The sequence below is a fragment of the Electrona antarctica genome (assembly GCF_951216825.1).
Source record: "Electrona antarctica genome assembly, chromosome: 19".
NCBI lineage: Eukaryota > Metazoa > Chordata > Actinopteri > Myctophiformes > Myctophidae > Electrona > Electrona antarctica.
In genome coordinates, this window is record NC_136800.1 from 41,429,233 (window position 1) to 41,446,951 (window position 17,719).

At 46.6% G+C, this 17,719-nt stretch overlaps 1 protein-coding gene across 5 annotated transcripts in view; it reads left to right on the top strand.

The window, feature by feature from the left end:
• LOC306912600 (storkhead-box protein 2-like) overlaps positions 1-17,719 on the top strand; it is a 112,405-nt gene that overhangs the window by 83,115 nt on the left and 11,571 nt on the right. For 4 of the 5 annotated variants that reach the window (XM_079488944.1, XM_079488945.1, XM_079488948.1 and 1 more), the window contains exons 2-4: positions 1,739-1,891; positions 12,766-12,916; positions 16,798-16,946. In XM_079488944.1, coding sequence (XP_079345070.1) covers positions 1,739-1,891; positions 12,766-12,916; positions 16,798-16,946 — 453 coding nt within the window. The remainder of the gene's footprint in view (positions 1-1,738; positions 1,892-12,765; positions 12,917-16,797; positions 16,947-17,719) is intronic. The other variant, XM_079488946.1, reaches the window with a different exon arrangement.

Here is a 17,719-nt window from a genome sequence, read left to right on the forward strand (position 1 = left end):
AATCAGCTAGGACTTTTCTGTGTTGATGTATGAGCTGTCAATCAGATAGGACTTTTCTGTTTGAATGTATGAGCTGTCAATCAGATAGGACTTTTCTGTGTGGATGTATACAGGCTGTCAATCAAATAGGACTTTTCTGTGTGGATGTATGGGCTGTCAATCAGATAGGACTTTTCTGTGTGGATGTATGGGCTGTCAATGAGATAGGACTTTTCTGTTTGGATGTATGGGCTGTCAATCAGATAGGACTTTTCTTTTTGGATGTATGGGCTGTCAATCAGATAGGACTTTTCTGTGTGGATGTAGGGGCTGTCAATCAGATAGTACTTTTCTGTGTGGATGTATACAGGCTGTCAATCAGATAGGACCTTTCTGTGTGGATGTATGGGCTGTCAATCAAATAGGACTTTTCTGTTTGGATGTATGAGCTGTCAATCAAATAGGACTTTTCTGTGTGGATGTATGGGCTGTCAATCAGATAGGACTTTTCTGTGTGGATGTATGGGCTGTCAATCAGATAGGACTTTTCTGTTTGGATGTATGGGCTGTCAATCAAATAGGACTTTTCTGTGTGGATGTATGGGCTGTCAATCAGATAGGACGTTTCTGTTTGGATGTATGTGCTGTCAATCAGATAGGACTTTACTTTTCTGTTTGGATGTATGAGCTGTCAATCAGATGGGACTTTTCTGTGTGGATGTATGAGCTGTCAATCAGAAAGGACATTATTTTCTGTGTGGATGTATGGGCTGTCAATCAGAAAGGACATTATTTTCTGTGTGGATGTATGAGCTGTCAATCAGAAAGGACATTTCTGTGTGGATGTATGGGCTGTCAATCAGATAGGACTTTTCTGTTTGGATGTATGAGCTGTCAATCAGAAAGGACATTTCTGTTTGGAGGCCAGAAAGTAGTTTTTTTTGGCCACTCAGTAGGTGTTCCCGCATAACTTCCGGGTATGATGATGATGTCACGTGCATAGCCTCTATAGCAGTGGGTTTTCAACCTATTTCATACCAAGGACCATTATTTATTTGGTATTTGAGCCACGGACCACCATTTGATGACATTTAGCCTCAGACTCAGACCCAAAACTAAATAATATTTTGTTGTTGTTGACCCGGGAGTGTCCATTTTGTTTCATTGTATGCCCTCAAGAGTTAAAAATCTATGGGTCCATTGGAAGGCAAAGAAAATCATTGCAGACAACTCTCATCCTGCACATTACCTCTTCAATCTCCTCCCATCAGGCAGGAGATATAGAAGCATCAAGAGCTCAACATCTCGCTTCAGAGATAGCACTTACCTCGTAGCCATTAGACATCTGAACTAGATGTATGTATGTAGCAATATGCATATAGCACTTTAAAAACTGAATGTAATTCCCTATGCTGCTGGTTTTTGTATTGTATTGTCCTTTTGGTTTTTGTATCTATGGTTGTCTGTATATGTTGAGTATGAACCAAGACAAATTCCTATCAACTTGTTGACATGGCAAATAAATTATTGAATTGAATTGAATTGAATACCAACTCTCCATCATTAAGCTAGGGACCACCTGGAACACCCTCAAGGACCACTGGAGGTCCCCGGGCCACTGGTTGAAAACCATTGCTCTCAATGATTACTATCAGGATACAGAGCTAACACTAATTTTAAAAGTCACCACAGCTGTCATTGTGTGTTTCATCACAACAATTGAGTGAAAATTTAAAGTGATCTCTGTCTCCCTCTACAGGTGATGTGTCTCCCATCAGTATGTCCCCCATCAGCCAATCGCAGTTCATCCCCCTGGGAGAGGTGCTGCTATTGGCTATCTCTGCTATGAACTCCGCCCACAAGCCTGTCACTCAGGAGGCCCTGACTGATCACCTGCAGACATGTTTCCCAGGTAAACGCCCACCCCCCCCCATCTCTCCCCCAAAAAACCCATCTCATAACCTTGTTTTTATTCCCAGGAGTCCCCATGCAGTGTGATATGCATTGGAGGCTCCATGTTCATCTCTGGGTCTCCGATACGCACTCATGGATTATAGTTCTCAGTCGACCTGATTTCAGTCACTTGGATTCCACTGAAGCCAAGCGTGTCTTATACGGAAGTATATGTCGCACACAACGGAAATTAGTTTGTAGATCGTCTACAACAGCAGGGGTTCTCAACGTTCTTTGGCTGGGGACCCTTTGGCTGGGGACCCCCGGGCACCGAAAATGCTTTGGCCATGTTGCAGCACGGCGCGTTGTTGAGCTTGTAGATCGTCTCTACAAGCTCAACGCGTGCAGGTGATGTAAACACCTCAATGCTCCTGCATTTTAAGATCAGTATCTGACAGCTGCATCTGTGTCAATAACACTGAGGAAAGTCTCGTGGAGTTCTGGATCACTCAGCAATTTATTGATCAGGCAATTAGGAATATTTGAGACAATATTGTAGAATGTAGGTGGTGAGGGGTTATGCTTTATGTAAAAGATATCATGCTGGACTAAAAAAAACCTGCCGTTTTTCTTTCTTCTTTCTAATTATTTGTTATGTGTTTATTGTCATGATTTGTCACGACCAGAGTTTGGCTTTGTCCGCGGCGTAAACGTCTCTAAATAAATACTTTTTGAAAAGTCTATGAGGAAAATGAACGGGGAATTATTTTCCGGGTCTCTCGAGGGGGCGTGACTGCAACGCTCTAAAGGACTGTATGTGTGACTGGGCTGGTTCTCCATTAGAGGAGAACTGTAGCTAGTAGTAGGCCTATAGGACTGTATGTGACTGGGCTGGTTCTCCATTATAACTGTAGCTAGGACTAGGCCTAGAGGACTGTATGTGTGACTGGGCTGGTTCTCCATTATAACTGTAGCTAGGACTAGGCCTAGAGGACTGTATGTGTGACTGGGCTGGTTCTCCATTAGAGGAGAACTGTAGCTAGGACTAGGCCTAGAGGACTGTATGTGTGACTGGGCTGGTTCTCCATTAGAGGAGAACTGTAGCTAGGACTAGGCCTAGAGGACTGTATGTGACTGGGCTGGTTCTCCATTATAACTGTAGCTAGGACTAGGCCTAGAGGACTGTATGTGTGACTGGGCTGGTTCTCCATTATAACTGTAGCTAGGACTAGGCCTAGAGGACTGTATGTGACTGGGCTGGTTCTCCATTATAACTGTAGCTAGGACTAGGCCTAGAGGACTGTATGTGTGACTGGGCTGGTTCTCCATTATAACTGTAGCTAGGACTAGGCCTAGAGGACTGTATGTGTGACTGGGCTGGTTCTCCATTAGAGGAGAACTGTAGCTAGGACTAGGCCTAGAGGACTGTATGTGACTGGGCTGGTTCTCCATTAGAGGAGAACTGTAGCTAGGACTAGGCCTAGAGGACTGTATGTGACTGGGCTGGTTCTCCATTATAACTGTAGCTAGGACTAGGCCTAGAGGACTGTATGTGTGACTGGGCTGGTTCTCCATTATAACTGTAGCTAGGACTAGGCCTAGAGGACTGTATGTGACTGGGCTGGTTCTCCATTATAACTGTAGCTAGGACTAGGCCTAGAGGACTGTATGTGTGACTGGGCTGGTTCTCCATTAGAGGAGAACTGTAGCTAGGACTAGGCCTAGAGGACTGTATGTGACTGGGCTGGTTCTCCATTAGAGGAGAACTGTAGCTAGGACTAGGCCTAGAGGACTGTATGCGACTGGGCTGGTTCTCCATTAGAGGAGAACTGTAGCTAGGACTAGGCCTAGAGGACTGTATGTGTGACTGGGCTGGTTCTCCATTAGAGGAGAACTGTAGCTAGGACTAGGCCTAGAGGACTGTATGTGACTGGGCTGGTTCTCCATTATAACTGTAGCTAGGACTAGGCCTAGAGGACTGTATGTGACTGGGCTGGTTCTCCATTATAACTGTAGCTAGGACTAGGCCTAGAGGACTGTATGTGTGACTGGGCTGGTTCTCCATTATAACTGTAGCTAGGACTAGGCCTAGAGGACTGTATGTGACTGGGCTGGTTCTCCATTATAACTGTAGCTAGGACTAGGCCTAGAGGACTGTATGTGTGACTGGGCTGGTTCTCCATTAGAGGAGAACTGTAGCTAGGACTAGGCCTAGAGGACTGTATGTGTGACTGGGCTGGTTCTCCATTATAACTGTAGCTCCGCGCTACGAGCTTGTACATCTGCTATTTTTTGAAAAATCGTGAAAATGAGGCGCAGATCATTGAATATTAGGGGTGTAACGATATAGTAACTGCATCGAAAAATCGATTTTAATTTCAAGAATCGAAGTATATTGAAAAGGAAAACGGCAACATTGACTATGTATCGTTAGGTAGAACGGTGACTGTATGTGACTGGGCTAGGTAGAATTGTAGCTACTACTATGCCTATAGGATTGTATGTGTGGCTGTGCTGGCGCTAGCTTTCCGAGTTTGTGTGTGAACACAAATATTGGCTTGTTGTGATTGACTGATCACCCCATAGTGATGATTTGATTGGCTGAGGAAAGTACATACAATTGAACAGCGACTGACACAGAAACATAGGGTTTTTCAGAAAACTGTCAGGATTTAGAAGACATTTGTAGAATCGTCCTCAGGTCTAAATGGGATAAACGCTGCTTTATAATATCAGGCGATGTTTGGCGTCATGGTGTCAGTTCTTGTGTCTGTGAGGAGGATTCGTGATGTCACGAAATCATTGTGATGTCATGAAATCAGCCGCCCTGCAGCTACGAGCTCATACCACGTCACACACTGTGAGCTGTTGTCACCGTGTGACCCCACCCCACCGTGTGACCCCACCCCACCGTGTGACCCCACCCCACCGTGTGACCCCACCGTGTGACCCCACCCCGCCGTGTGACCCCACCCCGCCGTGTGACCCCACCCCGCCGTGTGACCCCACCGTGTGACTCCACCGTGTGACCCCACCGTGTGACCCCACCGTGTGACCCCACCCCACCGTGTGACCCCACCGTGTGACCCCACCCCACCGTGTGACCCCACCGTGTGACCCCACCCCACCGTGTGACCCCACCCCACCGTGTGACCCCACCGTGTGACCCCACCCCACCGTGTGACCCCACCGTGTGACCCCACCCCACCGTGTGACCCCACCGTGTGACCCCACCCCACCGTGTGACCCCACCCCACCGTGTGACCCCACCATGTGACCCCACCCCACCATGTGACCCCACCCCACCGTGTGACCCCACCCCACCGTGTGACTCCACCGTGTGACCCCACCGTGTGACCCCACCCCACCGTGTGACCCCACCATGTGACCCCACCCCACCATGTGACCCCACCCCACCGTGTGACCCCACCCCACCGTGTGACTCCACCGTGTGACTCCACCGTGTGACCCCACCCCACCGTGTGACCCCACCGTGTGACCCCACCCCACCGTGTGACCCCACCCCACCGTGTGACCCCACCGTGTGGGGCATCGGTTGTAGCGAGGTGTCGCTTTACCGGTGTTTGTGTGCGTGCGTGCGTGCGTGCTTGCTTGCTTGCATGTGTGCGTGCATGCGTGTGTGCGTGCGCATGCATGCATGCCAGACATAGCCGGGTTTCCCTCTTCAGGGAACTTGCATCATGTCGTCACCACAGCTACACACATGATGTAATGACAGGCAACACACGCACGCACACGCACACACATACACACGTGCGCACACACACGCATACGCACACACACAGCAGTCTGCCTGTCCATCAGCTAATGTGTGAACATGTGAATGTGTCATGGTTCTGTCCAGGTGGAATGTTTTCATCCAAACCCAGCTCATTATTACACCTCATCCACACCCTGCCAGCGATGAAACCCAGCTCATTATTACACCTCATCCACACCCTGCCAGCTCATTATTACACCTCCTCCACACCCTGCCAGCGATGAAACCCAGCTCATTATTACACCTCATCCACACCCTGCCAGCTCATTATTACACCTCATCCACACCCTGCCAGCTCATTATTACACCTCCTCCACACCCTGCCAGCTCATTATTACACCTCATCCACACCCTGCCAGCTCATTATTACACCTCATCCACACCCTGCCAGCTCATTATTACACCTCCTCCACACCCTGCCAGCTCATTATTACACCTCATCCACACCCTGCCAGCTCATTATTACACCTCATCCACACCCTGCCAGCTCATTATTACACCTCATCCACACCCTGCCAGCTCATTATTACACCTCATCCACACCCTGCCAGCTCATTATTACACCTCATCCACACCCTGCCAGATCATTATTACACCTCATCCACACCCTGCCAGCTCATTATTACACCTCATCCACACCCTGCCAGATCATTATTACACCTCATCCACACCCTGCCAGATCATTATTACACCTCATCCACACCCTGCCAGCTCATTATTACACCTCATCCACACCCTGCCAGCTCATTATTACACCTCATCCACACCCTGCCAGCTCATTATTACACCTCATCCACACCCTGCCAGCTCATTATTACACCTCATCCACACCCTGCCAGATCATTATTACACCTCATCCACACCCTGCCAGCTCATTATTACACCTCATCCACACCCTGCCAGATCATTATTACACCTCACCCCCCCCCAGCGATGACATCTCATTAGAATACGTGTTTATCAATGAGACTGTCCTGACCTACCGCAAGCACAGTGTTGTTTTTGTCGACTAAAAACAAAGACGAAAAATGTTCTTCGACTACCTTTTTCCACTGATGAAAACTAAATGGAAACTAAATGATGACTAAAACTAAGACTAAATGTATTGTAAAAATCACACCCGAAAAATCTTGAACCCGAAAATGTATTGTAAAAATCACACCCGAAAAATCTTGAACCCCCCCCCTCTCTCTCTCTCTCTCTCTCTCTCATTAGCAGGCAACAGTGCAGCACTATCTCTCTCTCTCTGTTCCTGGCACAACAGCGCCACTTTTGGTACTCATTGGTACTGGTGCTCATAGTCACACACAAACACGGTTGAACACAGACATTGCTGTTCCTTGGAGTTGTTGCACCACTCAAAAATGTATTGACAATTACGTCAACGGATTAAAAAAATCGTGTTCTTTACAGGCCAGTTATAGATTTGTTTAACCCATTTAGACCTGATAACACATTGTCTTCTAAATCATGACAGTTTTCTGAAAAACGTTTCTGTCAGTAGTTCTTAAACTATTTCATGTCAAGGACCCCCAAAATGATATGCAATTGGCCTAAATTGACTTTAAAATGTTCGCTCTGAAGGAATATATATTCAATAGGGGTGTAACGATACATTTTAACAGCGATGCGATACGTATCACGATACATGGTTGACGATACGATACATGGTTGACGATACGATACATGGTTGACGATACGATACATGGTTGACGATACGATACATGGTTGACGATACGATACATGGACGATGTTGGTTCATTATGGCGATCCGATACGATACGATTCAATGATTTGAAATCGATACAGTAACTATTTAAAATACATTGACATTATTTTAAACTAAGTAATTAAACCCCTCTTTTTCCTTTTTCTTCTATACATTGCTAAATGCCACGCACAAAAATGTAGCATTCGATACCGATTCGATACCGATTATTTGCATTGCAAAATGATACGATACAAAGTCAATGTTGCGGTTTTCCTTTCGATATACTTCGATTCTTGAAATTAAAATCGATTTTTCGATGCAATTACTATATCGTTACACCCCTGATATTCAATGATCTGCGCCTCATTTTCACGATTTAAAAAAAATAGCAGATGTACAAGCCCGTAGCGCGGCACCGAGTGCCGCGCTACAGGCTTGTAGATCTGCTATTTTTCAACAGTTAAAGTATAACATAATGCTTAAAACACCAATAAGGGATAGAGGGTTTTTATCGAGTATAGAGGGGTTTAAGTGGTACTGAACTTGCAGCTCAACAACAGCTGATACATGCCAGTGTATGATGAGTTGATGACGGAGGACTATTTCACGATACATTTAAATGAAACCAAATGGTATAAATATGGGTCCATTTGGTTCCATTTGTACACATATAACAACATTAGGCCTACTCCATGTATTATAACACTCAGAGTTACAGCCCCTCAAGTGTCCATTTGGACACTTGGACACACAACTTGGCACTTATTTGCTTTTACTTTCTGGGGCTGTGCGATTTAAAAAAACACCAGAAGGCAGAGCGTTCTGGCCACGTTCAGGTGTTTAGACGGATATTTTGTGTTTATAGACGGTTGCGTCCGCTCTCAAACAAGCACTTGCCCGGTCGTACGACCAGAAAGCAACCCTTAGTGTTTTATTTACCTGCCAGGGGCAGGTGGGCGACCCTTAGTGTTTTATTTACCTGCCAGGGGCAGGTGGGCGACCCTTAGTGTTTTATTTACCTGCCAGGGGCAGGTGGGCAACCCTTAGTGTTTTATTTACCTGCCAGGGGAAGGTGGGCGACCATTAGTGTTTTATTTACCTGCCAGGGGCAGGTGGGCGGCCCTTAGTGTTTTATTTACCTGCCAGGGGCAGGTGGGCAACCCTTAGTGTTTTATTTACCTGCCAGGGGCAGGTGGGCAACCCTTAGTGTTTTATTTACCTGCCAGGGGAAGGTGGACGACCGTCGACCATTAGTGTTTTATTTACCTGCCAGGGGGGGGGCATGTGGGCAACCATTAGTGTTTTATTTACCTGCCAGGGGGGGGCATGTGGGCAACCATTAGTGTTTTATTTACCTGCCAGGGGCAGGTGGGCAACCATTAGTGTTTTATTTACCTGCCAGGGGCAGGTGGGCGACCGTTAGTGTTTTATTTACCTGCCAGGAGCAGGTGGGCAACCCATAGTGTTTTATTTAACTGCCAGGGGCAGGTGGGCGACCCTTAGTGTTTTATTTACCTGCCAGGGGCAGGTGGGCGACCCTTAGTGTTTTATTTACCTGCCAGGGGCAGGTGGGCAACCCTTAGTGTTTTATTTACCTGCCAGGGGCAGGTGGGCAACCCTTAGTGTTTTATTTACCTGCCAGGGGAAGGTGGGCGACCATTAGTGTTTTATTTACCTGCCAGGGGCAGGTGGGCAACCCTTAGTGTTTTATTTACCTGCCAGGGGCAGGTGGGTGACCCTTAGTGTTTTATTTACCTGCCAGGGGCAGGTGGGTGACCCTTAGTGTTTTATTTACCTGCCAGGGGCAGGTGGGCGACCCTTAGTGTTTTATTTACCTGCCAGGGGCAGGTGGGTGACCCTTAGTGTTTTATTTACCTGCCAGGGGGAGGTGGGCAACCCTTAGTGTTTTATTTACCTGCCAGGGGCAGGTGGGCGACCCTTAGTGTTTTATTTACCTGCCAGGGGCAGGTGGGTGACCCTTAGTGTTTTATTTACCTGCCAGGGGCAGGTGGGCCACCCTTAGTGTTTTATTTACCTGCCAGGGGGAGGTGGGCGACCCGTAGTGTTTTATTTACTTGCCAGGGGCAGGTGGGCGACCCTTAGTGTTTTATTTACCTGCCAGGGGCAGGTGGGCGACCCTTAGTGTTTTATTTACCTGCCAGGGGGAGGTGGGCAACCATTAGTGTTTTATTTACCTGCCAGGGGCAGGTGGGCAACACTTAGGGCAGATTCACACTGAGTCCATTTGATTCAAACTGTTCCCGAATACAATTGCCTGGTCCCCACTGGCCATGATTCACATGGGCCTCAATCTCGGAACCCATCGGCAATCAAAAAGAAAAAAACTGCACCCACTGCTGTTCGTTTCCTTTGCATTTGCCTCTGGGGGGCGTGGTCCAAGTAGAATTTGTATAACAGGAAGTTGGCCCGTTTGGCCTGGCCTCAGCCCTCCACTTCCTGTGGTGCACCTGTGTTTTCATTCCCCCCCATCAACAGTGTATACACATTCTGAATGGCCTTGCTGACAGATTCGGTAGCGCAGCACAGAATCTGTTCTATGGAGAGGTTACATTGGCCTTGACTCTTCTTCTGTGACGGAACCCATTCCTGGTTCCATCACTGTTGGATCAGGTTCCTCCCATCCTGGTTCCATCACTGTTGGATCAGGTTCCTCCCATCCTGGTTCCATCACTGTTGGATCAGGCTCCTCCCATCCTGGTTCCATCACTGTTGGATCAGGCTCCTCCCATCCTGGTTCCATCACTGTTGGATCAGGTTCCTCCCATCCTGGTTCCATCACTGTAGGATCAGGCTCCTCCCATCCTGGTTCCATCACTGTTGGATCAGGCTCCTCCCATCCTGGATCCATCACTGTTGGATCAGGTTCCTCCCATCCTGGTTCCATCACTGTTGGATCAGGCTCCTCCCATCCTGGTTCCATCACTGTTGGATCAGGCTCCTCCCATCCTGGTTCCATCACTGTTGGATCAGGCTCCTCCCATCCTGGATCCATCACTGTTGGATCAGGTTCCTCCCATCCTGGTTCCATCACTGTGGGATCAGGCTCCTCCCATCCTGGATCCATCACTGTAGGATCAGGCTCCTCCCATCCTGGTTCCATCACTGTTGGATCAGGTTCCTCCCATCCTGGTTCCATCACTGTGGGATCAGGCTCCTCCCATCCTGGATCCATCACTGTAGGATCAGGCTCCTCCCATCCTGGTTCCATCACTGTTGGATCAGGCTCCTCCCATCCTGGTTCCCAACCCTGAGTATGATCAATGTGTCTGTCCTAATCTAACACCTGCACTCCAATCATCCTCTATGTATTCTCTATCTCTCTCTCACTCTCACTCTCACTCTCACTCACAGTCAGTCAGTCAGTCATGCAGTCCTCCCTCTCTCTCTCTCTCAGTCAGTCAGTCAGTCAGTCAGTCAGTCAGTCAGTCAGTCAGTCAGTCAGTCAGTCAGTCAGTCAGTCAGTCAGTCAGTCCTCTCTCTCTCTCTCTCTCTCTCTCTCTCTCTGTCAGTCAGTCAGTCAGTCCTCCCTCTCTGTCTGTCAGTCAGTCAGTCAGTCAGTCAGTCAGTCAGTCAGTCCTCTCTCTCTCTCTCTCTCTCTCTCTCTCTCTCGCTCGCACTCTCTCTCACTCTCTCTCACTCTCAGTCAGTCAGTCAGTCAGTCCTCTCTCTCTCTCTCTCTCTCTCTCTCTCTCTCTCTCTCTCTCTCTCTCTCTCTCTCTCTCTCTCTCTCTCTCTGGGTATTACTAGCTGTTACATCATAGTGGCCTTTCAGCCCAGTGTGACTGTGAATGATGCAAACCACACACACACACACACACACACACACACACACACACACACACACACACACACACACACACACACACACACAGTGTGTTACGTTACGAGACATGATTGCAGTGTGTTGTCGTAGAAAACGAAACCAGTCACAACAAACATGACGTCTCTCACGTCGTGATGTAGTGCCCTAAACAAACGTTAAAAGTCCATAGACTTGGCTGCCATATGACGTAAACGCCATGCAATGGAGGGGCTAGCGCCCCGCAAATAATTATACAATAATAGAAAACAATTGTAATTTTTTGAAAAATCTTGAAAATGTGGCGCAAATCTTTGAATACATATTATTTCACAGTGAACGTTTTTAACTCGTATCTTTGTTTCTGGGGGGTCCCTGGAACAACATATTTTCAGATGGGGGTCGGCGGCCAAATATAATACAGATAATTCTGGGGTCCTGGACGTGAAATAGGTTGAGCACCACTGACATAGAATCTGCATCATTTCAATGACGTGTAGGAAGGAATGGAGAGGGCCGCCTCGCTCACTGTATCTTATCAATCGTTGTTATTATTTTTTACTTTTTTTCTAACTTTTTACCCCGTGATTTTTGTAAGCCATTTTTTTCACCCAGTGTTTTTTCCCCCTCTCTCTGTGATTGGTTCAGCTCCTTAACCTTCTCTCTGTGATTGGTGCAGCTCCTTAACCCTCTCTCTGTGATTGGTGCAGCTCCTTAACCCTCTCTCTGTGATTGGTGCAGCTCCTTAACCCTCTCTCTGTGATTGGTGCAGCTCCTTAACCCTCTCTCTGTGATTGGTGCAGCTCCTTAACCCTCTCTCTGTGTGGAGTTTGCATGTTCTCCCCGTGTCCCCTAGGGTAGATACCCTCACAAAAAACATGCTGTAATCCTGGTCTCTAAACTGCCTCCCCCTGGCCAGCCGGGGCGCCTGATGGAGGGGAAAGGAACTGGTTGGAATAACGTGTTCCTTCCACGCGCTACGTCCAACCAGGGAAACTCCCCCCTGTCAGGTGAAAAGGAGCAACTTGGACACTCAGGCATGAAGGAAGCATGAGTTCAAGTCCGTTGCTCTCCCCATGTCCCCCATATATGGGGACTAGGTTGGCGGAGGGTGTGTAGAGCCCAGGATCACATTAGATAATTGACACAGGGGTGAAAAATGGGTTACAAAATCGTGGGATAAAAATCACACCTGTGTGAACTGAGTGGTGTAAGGTCTTATATAGACTGATCAGCTGTGGTCTGACGTAATGTCTGACGTAATGAAATCACACCCGTGTGAACTGGGTGACCATAGCAACCATGCTCATTTTTTGGTACGAACAGACAGACAGACAGACAGACACGTAAACTAACAAAGCCAGTTGTAGGAGTGGTTTACAGTTTACTTTACACCACTCAAAAAAATATTTTAAATAAAAACCCTCTCTCTGTGATTGGTGCAGCTCCTTAACCCTCTCTCTGTGATTGGTTCAGCTCCTTAACCCTCTCTCTGTGATTGGTTCAGCTGGTTTAACGGTCCTCTCTCTGTGATTGGTGCAACTGGTTTAACGGTCCTCTCTCTTGTGATTGGTTGCACAGGTGTCCCCACGCCCACGGAGGAGGTTCTCCACCACACGCTAAGCATGCTGGTCCGTGAGCGTAAGATCTACCCGACGCCCGACGGATACTTCATTGTGACACCGCAGACCTACTTCATCACGCCCAGTCTGATCCGCACCAGCTCCAAGTGGTACTTTACTTTACTTTACTTTATTTGTTTATTCAGTCGGGACAGTGTATATTGATGAACATTACATAAAAAATGCAGTGTAAATATACCAGATTTAGCAAAACATGCTAATTTCCATCTGCAGTCCCCAGACATCAAACATCAAACAAACAGGACTGACATACAGGACCTAGCATACAAATACCTAGTAGGCCTACATTTCAAATGTAATATAAGACTAGTTCAAATAAAAAAATCACACCTGTGTGAACTTAGTGGTGCAACTACAAATGTATTGTTATAGTTACTGTACATTAGTAACTGTTGAGGAATAACTATAAAGATTGATTATATAGAGATTGATTCACTCTGACGTGATATCTGTGATGTCACTGACGTCACATACTAACCATAGCAACCATGCTCGTTTTTTTTGGTTGCTAACCATAGCAACCATGCTCGTTTTTTTGGTACGAACAAACACGCGTACAAAGCCAGTTGTTGGAGTGGTTTGCACCACTCAAAAATAAGAAAAGATTGAACTATTATTAGGGTAGGTTTACTCTATTTTGGACTAAGCGTCATACATGATCACAAGAACTTTTTAACCATGGTTTCAATTGTCTGTGAAAGTGGGGATCTCCCTTAGTGTGAGAGGGAGCTCATTCCAGTGTTGACAACCTTTTATGGACGGCAGGGACGGATTAGCCCCACAAGGGCCCCTGGGCCGGTACATCTTTTGGGGCCCCCCTAGCGTGCGTGCGCGTAGAAATTTCGAGGTTTTTTGTGTTTTTATCATTTTTTTTACCTAAATTTAACTAAATCAATGGCAAATGAAGGTCCCCAGGAGCTTTTTTCAGGGCCTCAAACCCATTACAGGGCTTTACATTTTCCCAGAAGGGCCCCTCAGAGCCAAGGGCCCCTGGGCCATGGCCCCATTGGCCCAATGGCTAATTTGGCCCTGATGGACGGTACATTTTGACTGAAGGTAGACTTTCTGCCATGGTCACCCCTGGATGCAGACCTAGGGCTCAATTTTCGTCACCGGTAAACCCCTTATCCCTAAACTTCTTTGCCTTTTTTTTTTTTTTTTTTTACTATTTTGCAAAACATTTTTGAATAGTTCAAATGGCCAGTCTACAAGCTCACACCATGTCAATGTAGATTGGCTAGTTGAACTATTCAAAAATGTTTTTCAAAATAGTAAAAAAAAGGCAAAGAAGTTTAGGGATAAGAGGTTTAGCGGTGACGAAAATGGAGCCCCTGGTGTCATACCCACTGTCTCTCTGTTTATGTCCTGGTATGTCCTGTGCTGGTTTTATTCATTACTGATTCTCACCAGCTCCAAGTGGTACTGGTTTTCGATTCATTACTGATTCTCACCAGGTCCAAGTGGTACTGGTTGTATTCATTACTGATTCGCACCAGCTCCAAGTGGTACTGGTTTTATTCATTACTGATTCCAGCTCCAAGTGGTACTGGTTTTATTCATTACTGATTCCAGCTCCAAGTGGCACTGGTTTTATTCATTACTGATTCTCACCAGCTCCAAGTGGTACTGGTTTTATTCATTACTGATTCGCACCAGCTCCAAGTGGTACTGGTTTTATTCATTACTGATTCCAGCTCCAAGTGGTACTGGTTTTATTCATTACTGATTCCAGCTCCAAGTGGTACTGGTTTTATTCATTACTGATTCGCACCAGCTCTAAGTGGTACTGGTTTTATTCATTACTGATTCTCACCAGCTCCAAGTGGTACTGGTTTTATTCATTACTGATTCCAGCTCCAAGTGATACTGGTTTTATTCATTACTGATTCGCACCAGCTCCAAGTGGTACTGGTTTTATTAATTTACTGATTCGCACCAGCTCCAAGTGGTACTGGTTTTATTCATTTACTGATTCGCACCAGCTCCAAGTGGTACTGGTTTTATTAATTTACTGATTCACACCAGCTCCAAGTGGTACTGGTTTTATTCATTTACTGATTTGCACCAGCTCCAAGTGGTACTGGTTTTATTCATTACTGATTCCAGCTCCAAGTGGTACTGGTTTTATTCATTACTGATTCCAGCTCCAAGTGGTACTGGTTTTATTCATTACTGATTCCAGCTCCAAGTGGTACTGGTTTTATTCATTACTGATTCCAGCTCCAAGTGGTACTGGTTTTATTCATTACTGATTCTCACCAGCTCCAAGTGGTACTGGTTTTATTTATTACTGATTCCAGCTCCAAGTGGTACTGGTTTTATTCATTACTGATTCTCACCAGCTCCAAGTGGTACTGGTTTTATTCATTACTGATTCTCACCAGCTCCAAGTGGTACTGGTTTTATTCATTACTGATTCTCACCAGCTCCAAGTGGTACTGGTTTTATTCATTACTGATTCTCACCAGCTCCAAGTGGTACTGGTTTTATTCATTACTGATTCGCACCAGCTCCAAGTGGTACTGGTTTTATTCATTACTGATTCGCACCAGCTCCAAGTGGTACTGGTTTTATTCATTACTGATTCTCACCAGCTCCAAGTGGTACTGGTTTTATTCATTACTGATTCGCACCAGCTCCAAGTGGTACTGGTTTTATTCATTACTGATTCGCACCAGCTCCAAGTGGTACTGGTTGTATTCATTACTGATTCTCACCAGCTCCAAGTGGTACTGGTTTTATTCATTACTGATTCTCACCAGCTCCAAGTGGTACTGGTTTTATTCACCATGTTGGACTGTTATCAACATAACTATAATTGCAATGAGACAACAGAAGGAGGTCCAAGCAAGGCACTCTGCTACAGTCAAGGCACTCTGCTACAGTCAAGGCACTCTGCTACAGTCAAGGCACTCTGCTACAGTCAAGGCACTCTGCTACAGTCACTCTGCTACAGTCACTCTGCTACAGTCACTCTGCTACAGTCACTCTGCTACAGTCACTCTGCTACAGTCACTCTGCTACAGTCACTCTGCTACAGTCACTCTGCTACAGTCACTTTGCTACAGTCAAGGCACTCTGCTACAGTCACTCTGCTACAGTCAAGGCACTCTGCTACAGTCAAGGCACTCTGCTACAGTCAAGGCACTCTGCTACAGTCTGCTACAGTCTGCTACAGTCTGCTACAGTCTGCTACAGTCTGCTACAGTCTGCTACAGTCACTCTGCTACAGTCTGCTACAGTCTGCTACAGTCTGCTACAGTCACTCTGCTACAGTCACTCTGCTACAGTCTGCTACAGTCACTCTGCTACAGTCTGCTACAGTCTGCTACAGTCTGCTACAGTCTGCTACAGTCTGCTACAGTCACTCTGCTACACTCTGCTACAGTCTGCTACAGTCTGCTACAGTCTGCTACAGTCACTCTGCTACAGTCACTCTGCTACAGTCAAGTAAAACAAGGCCTTTATTTAACCCATTTAGGCCTGACGTCGAAATTTAAAAAATGTCTTCAAAATCCTGACAGTTTTCTGAAAAACCTCATGTTTCTATATCAGTGGTGCTCAATATTTCATGTCAAGGACCCCAAAAATGATATGTAATCCACTGACCCCCATCTGAAAATATGTTATTCCAGGAACCCCTCAGAAGCAAAGATATGAGTTAAAAGCGTTCGCTGATCTACAATGCGTCGCAACGCGACACATTGTGAGCTTGTAGATCGGCTATTTTCAATAGATTTTGTACACATTTGAACTTGTGAAATGGCACATTCTTCACAATGAGTACTTTTACTTTTAGTATTTTAAGTACATTTTGATGCCGATACTTTTGTACTTTAGTACATTTTCAATTCCGTACTTTTACTTGTAACGAAGTACTTCTAAATTGCAGTATTGGTACTTTTACTTAAGTAAAACTGTGAATAAATGTGAGTATCTCCCCCCCCCCCCCCCCCCCCATCCGTCCCAGGTACCACCTGGACGAGCGCCTGGGCGCCACGCAGCACCAGCAGACACAGTGCACCTCGCCGCTGTCGGGCACCGTCACCCCCTCCCCCTCCGGGGGGGTGGTGGTGGGGGGCCGCGCGCACCCCAAGGCCAGCCAGAACCACAGCGGAGGTAAGGGGGGGGGCTCATTTTAGACGGGTATAATTCTGATTCAATCTTTAGAGTCTTTAGAATAACACAAACTGTGGACGACTAGTGGGCAAAGGAAGGACACGACACTAGGGCAGCTTCCTTAACTTTTTCTCTGCCATCTACGTTTATAATCGTAGCTGAAGCTAAAGCTAAAGCTATCGACTGTTGAGCCGATTCTACTCTATGGCTCCGAGACACATGGACACTTTCAAAGAAACAAGAGAATCGGTTGGATGGCACTTACACCCGCCTTCTAATGAGAGCGCAAAATCTGTCTTGGAAGAGCCACCCATCGACTTATCTAATATACGGCAACCTTCCCCGTGTTTCTTCACTGGTCCGATCCAGAAGAACACAGTTTGCCGGCCACTGCTACAGAGCTGACAATGAGGTTATATCTTCCCTTCTTCTCTGGAGTCCTGCCTCAGGGCGGACCAGAGGTAGAAAGCTGTCGTTCCCATCGCTAGGGACACATGCTTCAGTAGGCAGGAACTGGGGGTGGCAATGAAGGACCGGGAAGTCTGGCGTAGCATTGTGGAATCCATGATCTCGACTGCGGTCGAAAAATGATGATGAAAGCTAAAGATGCTAACTACGTACATGTTCGTAGACAACCGTATACTCCATATATGAAACCGTCAGTTTACCTTTTAGCATTGCTCCGGTTACTATGGAGAGCCTCCGTCCCCACCAGCTATGGGATTTAGTCGACTAAATCTACAGTTGATTTAGTCGACTAAAATGTGTTTCGA